Source organism: Pygoscelis adeliae, unplaced genomic scaffold (assembly GCF_000699105.1).
Source record: "Pygoscelis adeliae isolate BGI_AS28 unplaced genomic scaffold, ASM69910v1 Scaffold38, whole genome shotgun sequence".
Lineage (NCBI taxonomy): Eukaryota > Metazoa > Chordata > Aves > Sphenisciformes > Spheniscidae > Pygoscelis > Pygoscelis adeliae.
The window spans coordinates 14020395-14036761 of NW_008825614.1; the positions used below are offsets into that span (position 1 = coordinate 14020395).

The 16367-nt window shown below is 44.2% G+C and overlaps 1 protein-coding gene across 1 annotated transcript in view; it reads right to left on the bottom strand.

Annotated features, from left to right (window-relative positions):
- Positions 1–271: 271 nt before the first annotated feature.
- TMEM178B (transmembrane protein 178B) overlaps positions 272–16367 on the bottom strand; it is a 227879-nt gene continuing 211783 nt past the window's right edge. The window contains exon 4 of the mRNA XM_009332929.1: positions 272–1065. Coding sequence (XP_009331204.1) covers positions 815–1065 — 251 coding nt within the window. The 3' untranslated portion in view covers positions 272–814. The remainder of the gene's footprint in view (positions 1066–16367) is intronic.

The following is a 16367-nucleotide window of genomic DNA, read 5'->3' on the forward strand; positions in this document are numbered from 1 at the left end:
TGTAAGGCAGCTGGAAGGTTAAAACCGCATTGTTGGAAAGTCCGCTGAGATGTCCTCATGGAGTTCTTTTTGTTGTTTTCTGTTTTTATTTTGTTAGACCTGTTTATTAGTATTATTATTATTTTCACTTGTTTGCTTCTCTCTAAAGTTTGGCAGGCAAAGAGAAAATGCTTTTCTGCTTTTCCCCACATGTTCTGTCCATTTTGTTTTCTGTGTTTTAAGAAAAAAAAACCAACAAAAAACCCCCCAAAACCAACGACAGGGCAGGCTTCTGTCATTTTGTTTTAAGAAAAAAAAATAAAGTGGGTGGGTTTCTGATAACGGCCTTGAGGAGGTACGTTGTCGAGGTGGCTCAAATGCTTGATTTGTTCCTTTGCTTGCTGTTTGCATTTTCCCTTCTGGCTGCAATGGACAGGCTTTTTGTCCCTCCCACCCCACCCTCCATGTCCTGTACAGATTCTGGTTCCAGATCCCCCACACAGACCCCCTGTTCTCCTTCCCAAATGGCAGTAGGTAGGTGCAACTGTATGTTCATTCGACCTCTAAGGTATGATGCTGAAGTTAAGAGTTGGATGGAAGAGCCATGTGAGAGAAAAGCTTTCCCATTGCTGTGAGAAAGAACGAAGCGACACAGAGTCCGGTGGAGATGTGAGTGCCATGTTGGACTCAGCTCTACCTTGGCACTGGCATTAATTTGAGATTATATATATATATATATAATTATATATACATATATATGCATGTATAGGTATACATAGACATATATATATATATATGTATGTGTGTGTGTGTGTGTATTTGTTTGCTATTTGTTTTAGCACACTGTCCCATTCTCAGGTCTAGATTTGGGGCAGTTGGTCCTGGGGACAGGTTGGACAGAAGGGGCCAGAGTGCAGAAGAAGCCAGAGATAAGAGTGAGGCCCAGGCCCCCCCACGCACAGAACATGGACCAGCCATAGCCATGGCTGATGTCGTCGGGAAGTCCGTACAGGTAGCGGGGGTAGCGGGAGAGCTCAAAGTTGATTCCAGCCACGCACGTGCACAGTGAAATGATGCAGAAGGTTCCTGGAGGAGAGCGGGAAGGGGAGAAGGAGGGAGGAAAAAAACAAAGAGAAGTTAGAAGAGCGATAGACACACCACTTTCCAAGTCACCCGAGAAGAGCTGGTGCAAGCAGTAAGGAAATACCTAAGGGAAGACGTTTGTATAGAAAGTGGCCTAGCCTAGCGGCTCCGCAGGGAAAGTACTGACTTCCACCAGAGCCTTGAATATTGATCTGATGCTGAACAGAGCTGTATGGAGAAACTTCAACAGGAACAGTTTTTTTCAATACGAGCACTCCCTTGGGAACCAGAATGCTTCATGAAACCATTGATTTTTCTGGAATTTTGCTTTAGACAAATACAGAGTGAATCATCACGTTTCAATTTTTTTTGGAGGGGAAAAAAACTTGAATTTTTTGTTTAATCTCAATTTTTCAGTGATGGATTTTATAGAAGAAAATATTACAAAATATTTGACATATTCTGGCTCTGTTGAAATGTACATTTGAAATGACTTGGGAGGTTTTTTTCAGACTTTTCTTATATCAAAATCTAAAATCTTTCATTATACACCCCCCCTTTCAAATACCACTGTCAAAATCTTAAAATCCCTCACAAAATTCAGATTCTACCCTCTGCATGACTCCAGTCCCAATGTAGATGTCCTCTGCAGTGTTGGGGAAATCTTCAAAATATCCTGTTCTCGTTTTCCATCTCTGCAGCAATATTTCATTTCTTCCTGAGAACACTGCGAGGACAGGCTTCATAACTCTGTCAGGTGGTAAGTGTTATGGAAAGACACACGTATCAGATGAGGCTGAACCTTAGCCCACCCAGACGAGTCTAATTTTGATCTTTGGCCTCCAGCTTCATCAAAGCTAAACTCTGAACTCCTGAAATGCCACAGTTGCCACCCACACACAAAATAATGGATAGCTACAGACACTACACGCCCGTCTCAAGAGATAACAACAACTAAAGTCAACATAAAGTTGGTAGTTTATTTTTCCTCTCTAATTCCTCCCTATGTGGGCCTCTCTGAATTGCCTGGAGAGCCCTGGGCACAGAAGGCAACCTACAGGATGCGTGCTATAGTAACACGCATGGTCAGTCCCATGTGTCATCCCGCTGTTCCTGCACAGATCAGTAGCATGCTACGTGTGCTACCTGTGCAGCATGTCCTGCATCTGTCCACAAGCAGCTGCTGGCGAGGAATCTCCCACTCTTCCTGGTTGTCCCATCCCTAAGATAGCATGATCCTCCAAAGCAGTCACAGCCAGCCTGGTTTTAGTGTCAAGCTCCTTTCCTCTGTGTCATCATTTAACCCCAGCAAGCAACTAAGCCCCACACAGCCACTCACTCACTCCCCCCCGGTGCGATGGGGGAGAGAATTGGAAGGGTAAAAGTGAGAAAACTCGTGGGTTGAGATAAAGACAGTTTAATAGGTAAAGCAAAAGCTGCACACGCAAGCAAAGCAAAACAAGGAATTCATTCACTGCTTCCCATCGGCAGGCAGGTGTTCAGCCATCTCCAGGAAAGCAGGGCTCCATCACACGTAACCGTTACTTGGGAAGACAAATGCCACCACTCTGAACGTTCCCCGTTTCCTTCCTCTTCCCCCAGCTCTATATGCTGGGCATGACGTCACATGGTGTGGAATATCCCTTTGGTCAGTTGGGGTCAGCTGTCCCAGCTGTGTCCCCTCCCAACTTCTTGTGCACCCCCAGCCTCCTCGCTGGTGGGGTGGTGTGAGAAGCAGAAAAGACCTTGACTCTGTGTCAGCACTGCTTAGCAGTAATGAAAACATCCCTGTGTTATCAACACTGTTTTAAGGACAAACCCAGAACATAGCCCCATACTAGCCACTGTGAAGAAAATGAACTCTATCCCAGCCAAAACCAGCACACTCTGGTGCCCTTCCCTCTTTCTACCCCTTCCTGCCCCTGCTCCTGCTTCTCTTCTGCAACAATTTTCCTGTTGTTTCTCTGCTGCTTTGCTTCTTTTAGTTGCAGTTGCATTAAAGAAATGGATTTTACACTCCCCACTCTGAAGGCACAGGTAAGATTATGTGGTGAATTTGCCTGGAATGATGCTCAGAAACTGAGGGCATTTGTAGGAACATATATACACCACCAAAAATGTGTGGACTTTCCACCATACCCACCTCCTTTATTTAGTAGGAACATCACACAGGTCTAGAATCTGCAGGCAGATCTCCATCATGGACCTGCTGTGAGACCACTGTCATGGCCCTCTCTCTGTTCCCTCTTCTGATCACTGCTTTGTCTATTTGGACTGTCTTTTCTCCAGTGTGTTTTGGCATGCCACTTGTAGATACTCTCTGTTGTAAAGGTCAGGGAATATGGGAACTCTGGATGCCTCCCCTAATGCTATATATAGCTGCCAGGTGGCCCAGGTTATTCATAAGTACTCATATTATGATAGTGCCACAGGATATCAGTGAGGAGTGGTATCGGTAGGTACTATGCCTATTTAAATAAAAACAGCCTTCTTGCTTCTCACTAGCACCCAATTAGTCTACAGTCAGTGCTCTGGACTTTTGCAAAAGCCTTGTAAGACCCCAGGCTCTGGACCTGTCTTCAGAGATGTCCTACACTACTTCAAAGCACAGAACAGGATAAATGGGGAAGTCTCCCTGCCAGAATCCCTTGCTCAAAAACCAGGTTGTTTGATTAGAAACCACACACCCCTTTCCATGTTTTACCGTGTCACTTAGGTTATCCGGTAACATGAAGGTGTCTGGCAAGAACGCGGTTGTTCCCTGTGTGACATGTCAACATGACTAGTACATTGTGGGATCGGGGAAAAAAGGATCCATCAGAGCCACTGTGTTCTGAACCAAGCTCCGTGGCTCATTTCAGATGGCTGTGGCTAGAAAATGACATGAAAGGCCTCTCTTTGCTAGCAAGAACATGATAATTTCAGCTCTCTTGAAATGTAAGACTGTTAAGAGAGGTGGGTGGGAAAATCTGTGCGGCCAGACTGAAGCTGCATTTGCTAAGTACAAAAAGGAAGGAAATAACTTTGGATTTCAAATACTCCCCATGTTTTCATGCTTTGTCTTGCCTATTTTGATTACAAGCTCTTCAACGTAAGGAGCATTGCTTACTCTTTGTATTCTTGCTGGGGGTATTCTGCCCCATAACAAACAAACAATAAAGAAGAACGAGTAACAACAATAGAGAATAAAGCAAATCATGAGCATGAGTCTTCTTTAAAAAAAGGCTGCCCCCGTCCTGCCCCTTCACTGGAGAATGTGCTAATCCCACGACGATAAATAATGACTGCCATGCACAGTGTTAGAGGATGCATAGCACGGTGCTCAGCCAGTCACCCCCTAGTGCTTCTGCAGGCTGTCTTGTACGGCACAGGTTTATCAGCTTCCCTAGTGCTATTCATTACAGACACAAAAAATGCCATTTTATACCACCTAGAGGAATCTTTATGGCCATTATACAAGTCCTATGTGTTGTTTGTATTCAGCCGAGCAAGGAAGTTCCCACTTGTAGTTAATCTGGCCTCTCACCAGGAGGGCTACTGATGAAAATTGAGTACGGTTACTACCTTAGGACTGTTCGGTAGGTTTTCCTCATGAATTAGCAATCATAACACAAAGGATCATCCTTGCAAATTGCACAATCCTTGGCCATCGTAGTGAAAAAGTCATGGTTGGAAGGGATGCAGAGACTGAGCTTACCCTTGGAAATGCAGCCTCTGCCAGTCCGGGTAAGACACGGAGCTGGGATGGCAGGAGGAGGGAGGCTGTCGCTCCTGCCCATGACACTGCCTGCACTATGGACATGGCGCTTCAGAGGCAGCAGGATTGCAGCGAGTCATGAGTATCCCCAACCCTGAGATTCTTTCTCTCCCCAGAGAAGAAACTGAATCCTTATTCACTTTCCTGGTAGGTTCTTGCCATCAGTGAGGTGCCCCCCTACATGTGCACTAATGCCCCAGATCCCTGGGCAGCCATAGAAATAAAAACTTCTCTTTCTTTGTGAAAAACGCTTCCCGTAACTCTGGCCCAAGCAGACGACCAGACCTGAAGGCTGGTGGTCCATGGCTCCGCACTTGCGCCATGGCACTGGCACACAGGATGTGAATGACAGGCAGTAATAAAAGCTCACCGGGGATGTGCTGGTATGTGGGCTGGACGGGGGAGATAAAGACCGTCTCCTTCAGCAGCTGGGGAGAGCAGAACGCGCTAAGTTCTTTGTGCTGGGATTTACATGTTATCATCCTAAGCAAAACATTAATGAACGAGACAAGGCAACAGCAGGGTTTTTGACAAAGGAAATTCATGTGTCACTGCAAAATGCTTCAGTCAGGTGAGAGATGAGATTTCATGTAAAGCCATGTCTGTGCCACAGAAACTGCTGTTTGACATGTAGTCAAACCTCCACCCTGACTCCTCATCAGACAGCCACCTTTCCTCTCAGGCTGGTTTTGACAGTGCCTGTCCTGCTAATGGACTGATGATCAACAGTGGTTTGAGCACCTGAGCTATTAAATACCTCATGGTTATCTTATGTTTTTCCTTCTTATATATAATGGAAGAAGAATATTAAACATTGTACTGAATGTCTCCTCCATTTAGACTGGAAGTTTGTTTAGGACAGAGATGAACTTATTTGCTATATATGTGTATAAGATTCGGGTCCTGCCGTCCTTGCTGCAGGGGCAGACACGGTCAGGAGAGGGATGACTGGGAAAGGTAATATCATTGTTGGTCAAAGCCTAATTCTGTGTGGATTATGAGTCAGAGCTCTTTGCTGTAGCTGTTTTTAAGCATTGATTATATCAAGCAGACCTGTGGGCCTCTGCTGCTAGGAATTTTTTTTTTCCAGTAAATGTCCCTTTTCTTTCCAATCAGCCCAGCTGTGTGAGGGGCTGCAGTGCCTCCGTTTGCAGTTTTCAAACCTCACCTCCAGGGGAGAGCAGAACTGCTTGTGAGTGAACCAATTTAAACACAAGCAGGCTCAAACCATACATACCAAATATGTTTGAATTTTGCCTCACGCTAGTGCCCACCTGAACCATGTCAGAAGCCACGTCCTTTGCCTACAGACCCTGCAGGCTTGGCTTCCAGAGTGACAGAACTTGAGGGATTTCACAGGGTCCATGGCATTTTGTGAGACAAGAACTGCTGCCTTTCTTAGATATACTGCAAATGAAGGTGAGCCTTCGTGGTGCTGGTGCACAAACAGACCCCGCAATCAGGAGCTTCATCTAAACATCCCTGTCCCTGGTATTAGGTATGAAGAGTCTGACTGTAGCCGTGTCCACCCCTTCAGCCGGCCGGTGCCGTCCCCTGCCCTGCGACACAGGAGCTGACCATACGGACACTCCTTTCCTTTAAACCACCACTGGAGGCAATTGCAGGTGACGACTTCTCTTAGCTTGGAAAGGTACCGGGTCATTTGTGTGGTCCTTCACTCTGCTGTGTCTGGAAGGGCAAAACTTCTTATCTCACCAGAACACAATTTATAGGAGTCCACCTCACTACACCTTCAGGAAAAGAAGAAAAGAAAAAATACTCTTTGGTGGATGTCCTCACCTGAAGAAGACATCATCAATTTGAATCCAAATCCAAAAAGCCCATAATTAAAATTATCTGGGCACAAAGCCTACCTCTGAGACCCCCCTCTCTACAACTAATTGTTTTTATTATTTGGAAAACGTTTCTTCCATGTCTGACAGAACGACGCTCATTCTCTCCCTTCCCCCAACAACAGGCAGAAATGACTCATGAACTAACTGTGCTGTCAGATGTACAAAGCAAACAAACAAAAAAAACCCTGATTCTTTTCCCCTTCTGTTTTTTGCAGAGATAGAAATGGCAAGTATTATTTATAAACACCAGTAGATAAAAAGAGAAACAGAAAGGTATGGATTTTAAGATGTCCTCTGAAACCAAGCAGTTCTCAAATAAATGCTAATCTCTGCCTTCTAAAGTATTTTTAGTAGCTGCCATTGATGGCATTTGTGGCCGCTAATGTCTTTGGAAGGAGTGCTGTTTATTTAATTATCATCACTTTTTTATTATAGGGTTATAGGGGGAAAAAATCTCACAAATGAAACAACATTATCTTTACTTTCTCTCTGCCCTACTAGCTTTTACTATTTTCAAGGTACATCAAACAAACAAATGAAATGAGGTCTGATCCTAAAGTGGAGTGTGCACCATTAGCTATTTAAATTATATCACAATCAAATGAAATTATTAAAGAATAAACCGAATTCCCCCCCAACACAGTGATGACAAAAGCTTTTTGGAGGAAGCAGCTTTGCAGTAAACTCCTTCTGTGCATGGATTAAACGCCTCAGCAGCACACAGCTCTTGAGAACATTTTATTGCTCTGTGCATACATGCATAGAATATAAATTATTGCTTATTTATGTACTGTTCCAGCAGAAGCAGTTTGCAGCATCACCGATAGGTCGCAGAATAGCAAGGGGTTCACTGGAAAATTGCCCTTATAAAAAAAGCTGAGATGGAAGAAGTCTCACTGGGTGATAGAGATTCAGTGCGGTGTCCTTGTGAGACCATAAACCCACCTGGGTTGGAACTTAATACATTTTTATTTTATACTAAGAACCAGAGTAAACTGCGGGGTCTATAGCGGTGCTATGATATAGCATTATAGCCACTGTCAGACCGCGGTTTGCATTTGGCCTTTGGCCTCCTACCTCAAAATGTACCAGCGGTATCCGTACCCCACCAGAGCTGTACGCCTGCTGTGTGTTACTTCAGCAGCGGTGCCTGTCTATTGAATTGCCGCTGCACGAGCCGTAATATGTTATGGCATCAGAGGACTGTGTGTCCTCTGTCACAACTGCAAATAGTTAATGGGTACCACCCTTAGGCTCATGTAAATCGGTATAGTATACGGAACAATATTACAGCAGTTGAGGGCTGATCTCCAGTTTGCTATGCTGGTACAACTGACAGTCAGTCTATATTGCACATTATAGCACCCTGCAGATCTGCACATGGTGACATTTCTGCTACCGAATCCCACGGTGCATGGGACTGCACCAAGAGTGGATACCCATGCTGTGTACTAGCACAGCCGTTGAGCACCAGCTATGAGCAAGCACCCTCTGAAGTTATGAGTTGGCACGTAAGGCAAAAGCAACACTACTTAGCTAAAGGCACATTGTTTTGATAAAATGGGATAGAGAGAAATAGGGGTGTTGATCAAAGCCGGGTTGAATAACCCTCTGATTACTTTAGCAATGGTGATTCCTATGACCCACCCAAAATAACCTAGCAATAATAAAGTGACTTGACTACAGCCATTAAGCAAACATAGTGGCTCATGAACTTGCAGCCACAACAGAAGAGGCAGCAGAAATTGTGCCGGTTGTAGTAGTGGGATGTGATTCAGTATTTTACTGGGAGCGGAAAGGAGAGAAAGGAAGAGGCGCTCTTAATGTCAAAATGAAGAAACATCCTAATCAAAGGTTAGTGAAATTATCCCATCCCTGTGCTGGCAAACACCATGCTTGGCAACAGGCAGAGGCTGCTGGCAGGTTTGTTTCATCCCCTGCAGTACAGACCTCCCAGGACGGCCCAGGCAGAGGCTAAAAGATTAAATGGAAAGGGGCACTGGAGGTCTGAGCAAGCTCGAGTGACTCCATCATATCTCAGATTTACCAGATGACAAGACACGTTAAACTGTACCTCAGGCAGGTGCTTCCCAGCCTAGCATTTGCCAGAGCTGAAACCCAACCTGCTCCAAACTTGTGGGGTCAGGTTGGGTTTGCCTTGTCATATGACATCTCCTATAGCATGGGGAATCTGTGCACCACATTGCATTTGGTCTTTTAGCAACCAGGTCATTCTGCCTCTCTCCACGTAAGGTCTTTTTCTTCCAGTCAAAAAATTAAACCTCTCTCAGAAGGAACCTCAGAAGGAGCCTCAGAGGGTTTGTGGAATCTTTCTTTTGTAGGAAACCTTAAATTGCTGAAAAGTCTTCAGACAGATGTTCTTCAAGACAAGTGAGACTGGAGAACAGACGCAGCACAAACAAATTCAGTGCAGCCTTCTTTCATGTTGCCTAGCGTGTGCCACTGAAAATACTCTTAGAGGGAATACTTTCAGGGCTGAAAGGGTAGAGTTACTTGCATGCCTTTTTAATCCTTTTCTTTGCTAAAGGCACTACTAAAGAAGCCATTGGGAGCTCTGGGTGATGGTGGTGGCTACCTGATTTGGACATTTTCCCCTTCAGGTGCTGGAGAGAAGCCTATCCATTCATTTTTTCAAGTGACCAAAGGACTCTCTGGTTGTGCAACTTTCAGTTGTTTGTACTGAATGTGAACTGAGGATCTCTGCTGCAAAAGGCTCTGGGCTCTATTACTGTTTCCCTGTGACCTGCCAGGAACAGAAAAATCCTTTCTGTATGTGCTAAGTGATACAGTTATTCAGATATAATAACCGGAAATCAAAATAAGAAATAATTGCCTTGTCAACAAGGACCACTGGATGCAGGCCACCCCTATGAAGTTTACATCATTCACGTGAATGCTTGCAAGCAACAAACTACCCTGACCCCTTCGGTACTGCCTTAAAGGGTCACATGCTGAAATCTTCTTTCCTGTTGCAGAGGAAATACAAGTACATAGGCATGACTCGTCTCTGTAACCCTTGGAAGAGCCAGGTTGGGCACAAACGAGGAAGGCCCCACTCATCTAGTTTCTGCCAGTTCCAGCTGCTTTTTCTGTGGAATTTCCAGTGGCCAGTTGGACTCTGTCCAAGCAGATTAGACCAAGCAAGCGTAGCAGTGATTTGTCCAAGGGGAATGTTGTTTTTCTAACTTGACAACCTGAGGAGCCGAGGAGATGAATCTAAGCCTTGCTTCAGCCTCTGCATTTGACAACAAGATCTGCCACACATAGAAATTTGCTCTGCTTTCCCTCTGTAAAGAATCCTTCCTGTCTAGCAAATTGTGGCAGTATTGCTCTTCCTTCTGTTGCACGTCCAGTCTTTCCTCTTTGATGCTAGGCATGCAAACAACTCAGCAAACTTTTTTTTATAAAAACCAACCCAATAATAAATGCCAGTTTTGTTTTCTTTGTCTTCTTTTGGCCTTGATGCCTCTCGCCATTGAAATTCAGAAGTCAGCAACAGATCAAAGACCTGGTGACATTATTAAGGGATAAGGAACAACCACAGAATTTTGAAATACACATAACTTGCTTTCCAGGACTGTGGGTGGGAAAGTCTTTTGTATTTCTATCGGATCTGTCTCCCCTACTTTGCTTCTACTTTAATTCACCTCTGTCAGCCCCCCAAAGACCTACTGACATCCTCAGAAGCAAACTAAATTGCATGCCCTTCATAGACTACGCTAGGTTTTCTGTTCTTGTAACTCTAGAAGGTACTGATACTTCTGTCAGTACCTCCCATCTTGGTGAGGGAGAAATTACAAGTCAGTAGAGCTGACTTAAAATGAGCACACACAGGCATATGAATAGTTCTTTTTGCTGAAAAGCTGGAGTGAGCTGACTCCTTAATTTACTCTATGCCATCGGGACACCGATTTGAGTTAAGACTGAAAAACAATTAGTTTATAGGTGCACATACACTACTTGCCCTGTCTTTTGCTCCAGACCATGAGATCTCTGCACCTCATTATGAAGCCTTTCCTCTTCTTCTCCTAAATGCCAGTGCTCTTCTGTGATCAAGTACAATGTTGCCGGAATTGCTTGTGTTGGTATTTCTCCCCCAGCGAGCAAGTACACATCTAGGAGCATCAGAAATGAGCCACAGGAAAAGAAATTCAACACATTTGAAGGTTGACTTTGAAGTCAGCAGATAATGTTTCCATGGAGATCAAATGCTATGGAGTTGACAATGAATTCTCTGGTTGTGCTGTTCCTTCCAGGAAAAAAAAAAACAACCTTCCCTAAATGACTACACCCTGCAGTACAGCTGTGTTACTGGTTTGAAAAAAACATTTCTATATTCCATTCCACCTCCATTCTCTTATGGAGGTGTTAACTTGTAGGTCCCTGCTTTTCAGGACTAGATTTGTTGGTATTGACCTAAAGAATCAGCTAAATTCCTGAGGTATTGCAAAAAATGGCATCTAATGAAAATAGTATTCTGTGAGAAGGAGGACGTAGCTGCTTTCAAACTTATGCTGTAGGGAATGCAAAGATGGGTTTGCTGGTTTTGGCTGGGGTAGAGTTCATTTTCTTCACAGTAGCTAGTATGGGGCTATGTTTTGGATCTGTGCTGGAAACACTGTTGATAACACAGGGATGTTTTCGTTATTGCTGAGCAGTGCTGACACAGAGTCAAGGCCTTTTCTGCTCCTCACCCCACCCCACCAGCGAGTAGGCTGCGAGTGCACAAGAAGTTAGGAGGGGACACAGCTGGGACAGCTGACCCCAACTGACCAAAGGGATATTCCACACCATGTGATGTCATGCTCAGCATATAGAGCTGGGAGAAGAAGAAGGAAGGGGGGGACGTTCGGAGTGATGGCGTTTGTCTTCCCAAGTAACAGTTACGCGTGATGGAGCCCTGCTTTCCTGGAGATGGCTGAACACCTGCCTGCCGATGGGAAGCAGTGAATGAATTCCTTGTTTTGCTTTGCTTGCGTGCGTGGCTTTTGCTTTACTTATTAAACTGTCTTATCTCAACCCACGAGTTTTCTCACTTTTCTGATTCTCTCTCCTATTGCACTGGGGGGGAGCAAGCGAGTGGCTGTGTGGTGCTTAGGTGCTGGCTGGGGTTAAACCAAGACACGGGTGTTATGATTCCCCTTGAGGAGTATTACAACATTAAATTATAAAAGAGAATTTCAGTGGCAGGTACGCAGTGACACACAGAAGCCTGTACAGTGAAAGTAGGTGATCTTTCATATTTCCAGAGAGTCTCCTATTTTGTTTTCAAAATGGGTGCCAGCATTAATAAATAAATGCAAAATGTGTTCTCAGTGCACCAGTTAGCACAGAGAAGTACTAGAAGTAAAGACGTAACACGCTACCTCAGCTCTGCCTTTTAAGCATAATGTATGGTAAGCCTTGTCATGCTGTCAGCTGAGCAACTGTTTCTTAGCTTGGAAACGCTAAAAAGGCCACCCTGACATCATATTAAAACCCCAAAAGATGGCGAAGAGGATGTATATCGATGTGGATGATTCCCTAAATGTTTATTTTTGGAGTGAAAATAGGAAATTAGATAACATTCAAAAGGAAAGTGATACTAATTTCTAAAGGGTGATTACTAATGATTAGGCGGTCAGGACAAAGAAGCACCTTCAGCCCTATCCACATATGTGGACTGGACATTTATCTGTCCAGTGGACCTATACCCATCTCTCTCTCTCTCTCTCTCTGGACTCGTATCCATCAGTGTCCAGGTTTTGAAATACATAAGAAAATAATGGTCATTCTTTAGGCCCCAGAAGCATAGCCTAAAAATGGGACCAGAGATCATGACTTGCAACCCTGTCTATGAGGGATACCACAAACTGTGTAGAAGAGAGGTGTTTGAAAAGAGGGACTGACAAATCCTAAATTGAGGAAAAAGGGCATTTTTAAAAACAAGCTAACCCTTATTACCTTACTATGCAGCACTCGGCCTTGTTATGTTACTCCTGATGGGCACTGAGGCACAAAGCCTGTGCGGCTGCTCTGAGCTCTGGGTCTCATCACAGGTCCATAAAGACCTTCATCAGCTCCTTTTCTGCCTTCCCCAACACCTTTGTAATGTGTTTGATGGTTTTAAACAATCAAGAGCCTTAGAGAGGATTAAACATTCAAAACCTATTAATGCTGTACATTAACTCACGTTCATTCCAATTCAAGATCTTAAATCACTTTAGAGCGTAATGCAAAATTTAACCAAAAGCACAAGTAGGAAGACAAGTATACGCGTGTGGTGCAGGAGGCATGGCAGAGGGGGGACTGACCTTGTCCCTCTGAGGCTTGTTTCAAAGACTTTCATAACAAATTTATGGCATCTCTTGATACAAACCAGCCTTTGTCTCCATCTGGAGGTCAATCCACATAAATAAGTTCTTACAGTGGTCTGCAAGGCGTTTTGCTGAATTCTAAAGTTCCTCTGCAGCTATCCAGCAGGTCGAGGGAGGTGATTCTGCCCCTCTGCTCTGGTGAGAACCCACCTGGAGTACTGCATCCAGCTCTGGAGCCCTCAGCACAGGAAAGACATGGACCTGTTGGAGCGGGTCCAGAGGAGGACCACGAAAAAGGATCAGGGGGATGGAACACCTCTCCTGTGAAGAAAGGCTGAGAGAGTTGGGCTTGTTCAGCCTAGAGAAGAGAAGGCTTCGGGGGGACCTTATTGCAGCCTCTCAGTACTTAAAGGGGACTTATAAGAAAGATGGCGGCAAACTTTTTAGCAGGGCCTGTTGCGACAGGACAAGGGGGAATGGCTTTAAACTAAAGGGGGGTAGGTTTAGACTAGATAGAAGGAATAAATTTTTTATGCTGAGGGCAGTGAAACACTGGAACAAGTTGCCCAGAGAGGTGGTGGATGCCCCATCCCTGGAAACATTCAAGGTCAGGTTGGAGGGGGCTCTGAGCAACCTGAGAAGGTCCCTGCCCACGGCAGGGGGTTGGACTAGATGACCTTTAAAGGTCCCTTCCAACCCAAACTATTCTATGATTCTATGATTCTATGATCATTAATTTAGTATCTCCTGCAGGATTAAAACATGATTGGCATATCATTTTTTCCAGTGATCCAACTTTTTTTGAATTATAAATACTTTTCAAACTGGCAAAAGGTATTATGCCTTTGCAAAAACTATATTTATGCCAAGCTTCACTGCTCAGAATGCAGCCACTTATTGTATACCTCTATTTTAGTAACAATCACATAATGTTGCTTAAGCTCTGTATGCATACAACTGTGCACATGTGTGCATTTGCATATGGAAAAGAAGATTTTATGTAAACTTTCTAAAGTTACTCCTTTTGGGAAAGAAGCACATGAAACTGGATTTTCAAAGAATAATGTTGTGGAAAAGAAAAAAATAAATGTGGTCACAGAAAATATCTTCAATCTTCAGTGTCGTGACTGATCATGTCGCCACGAGTGAACATCCTGAAGAATGGGTAGAGACCTTGATCATTAGTGAGAAATAGAAATCCTGTGTGCCCTGTGAGACCCACCATATTTCCAGATGAACTCCAAAGAATGTCTTTTACTTTCTGTTTATCTTTCTCTTTGCCTCCTCTTGGCAGCTGCTATGAAGGTACTTCATAACTGCCTAGGAGATATCAATCACAGAGCTTTGCCTTACACTTGCTGTATTAAATTGCTCCATTTTTGTTTCTTAAATTATTCAGCAGTGGAATGATTATTTTGAGATGGCAGGACCACAGTTGTGTAGGAAAAACACTCTTATTTTCTACCGCTATGTGCTATTTTCAAAGTACAGTGAGTTAAATTTGGGACACAAATGACTCAACAGCTGGTAACGATCCATGGCTGCAAATACACAGATGCCTCAGTTGTCATCTACTAACATATGCACAGCGCAGGCGAAGGAAGCACAGCACACAGGCCTGGGGATTTTGAAGACAAGACTCTCCGTGGGGGCGGGGAGTGAAAGAAGACACAGAAGAGTGCAGCGCATCTGTACCGACAACTGTGCAGCACGGGCTCCCAAGCCCTGTTTTGAAGTCCCCCTTTCTGATGGGGTTTGCGTCCCTCAGTGTCAGCCTGGTCGTCAGCTCCCGGACACAGTGAGTAGCGCTCTGGCAGCTGGTGGGCTCTAGCACAGACGTTGACACAAACCCCTGAGTGCGTCCTTGTCCCCCGGCGCCTTGCGACAGACCCATGTGAAGCGTGGCATGGCTGGGCAAGAGAAGGTGACCCAGTGTAAATGGTCAGTCCGTCCTCTGGCTGCGGGGTTAATAAAGCAGTTTGTTGACTTACCCCTGGACTGAGGAAAGGAATATTTTGGAAATGCTTCTGAGAAGGGAGGAGGATGGAAATGATTTATGAAAGGTTGTTTCTCCCTGGATTAGAATACAAAAGCAGAATGGACTCATACATTTGTAAGTGGGTTGTTCTTTATTTCTGTAATAAACATCCTTTCTTGCATATCTGAAATAAAGTGCTAAATTGTGCCAGCACACCTGCGTAACTTTATTTTTTCTTCCCTCTCACACGTCATTCCTGCCTGCTTATCTCTGCTGCAGCAGCCAGCACTGGAAAGAACAGGTGTTCACCTCTGCTGTGGGAAAAGGTTTGAAGCTTTCGTAACCCTGACCTAAGTCCTGTGAGTATGGACGGGCTGCAAAGAGCAATGTCTCCGCAGCACTTTTAGGTGCGTCAGAAGAAACCCAAATCCGCGGTAGAAGTGGTGCTGGCAAATGGCACTCAAATCCCCCACATTGGCAGATCATCACTGGAGAGGAGGGAGGAGGAGAGGATGAAAGAAATTCCCGGTGTTTCTGAAAGTAAATGCTAGGACAGAAAATCAGAGTTGAAAAACTCCATAGCACTGCTGTATGTGTGCAGCAAGACTTTCAGGCCTTTCAGTGCCAGTGAAAAAGGGAATTTCAGACTCCCAAGTAAAGCCCCAAGCCCAGCATTTCATGCAAAAATGTCACTAGGCACAAACAAGAAATGAGCTGCTATGTGAGACTACAGATCATTTTATTACAGAACTGCATGGTGAAGCTAAATCACATGAATAAGGGCATTTAGCAGCTGGAATAATTTCCAAATAGACTAATTAGAGACTGAATTATTAATGGTAAAATTTATAATTGGCTCAAAGCAAGGTTACAGCAAGAAACACACTTGACTTTGCAAAGAATAATGAATATTTGCAAGGCTAGTAAGATTATATGCTTCTCTAAGGAAACTGTTAGGAAATGGGGAAAAAACCCTAAAGTGATCCTAAAGTGCATGTCGCAAGACAAAACTGGCAGAGACCAGATAAGAGTGAAGAGAACAGGTAAAACAGTAAACAAGTGCAGAGATGATTTATTGCATTTATTTGCAGTAAATTTGGAACAAAATAAGACAACGCTGAAGTCTCTCCCTGAAGGACTGCCTTGTTAGGCATGCAGTAAACCCCTGAACTATTTCACTGAAATGTGTTCTCGATACAAATTACAGACTTACAAAAGGAAAATACATGAATGTGCAGCTGAAGGACAGAGCTCTGATAAGGATGATAAAACGTCGTTCTTTGTGGGTCTTCTAATACATTTACAAAGGCAAGTGATGTAGCTTTGGCCAGGGATAATTTTGTGCTGAAGCAAGTACCAGAACAAGAGATTGGAAGTGCCATTTTATATTTCCAGCT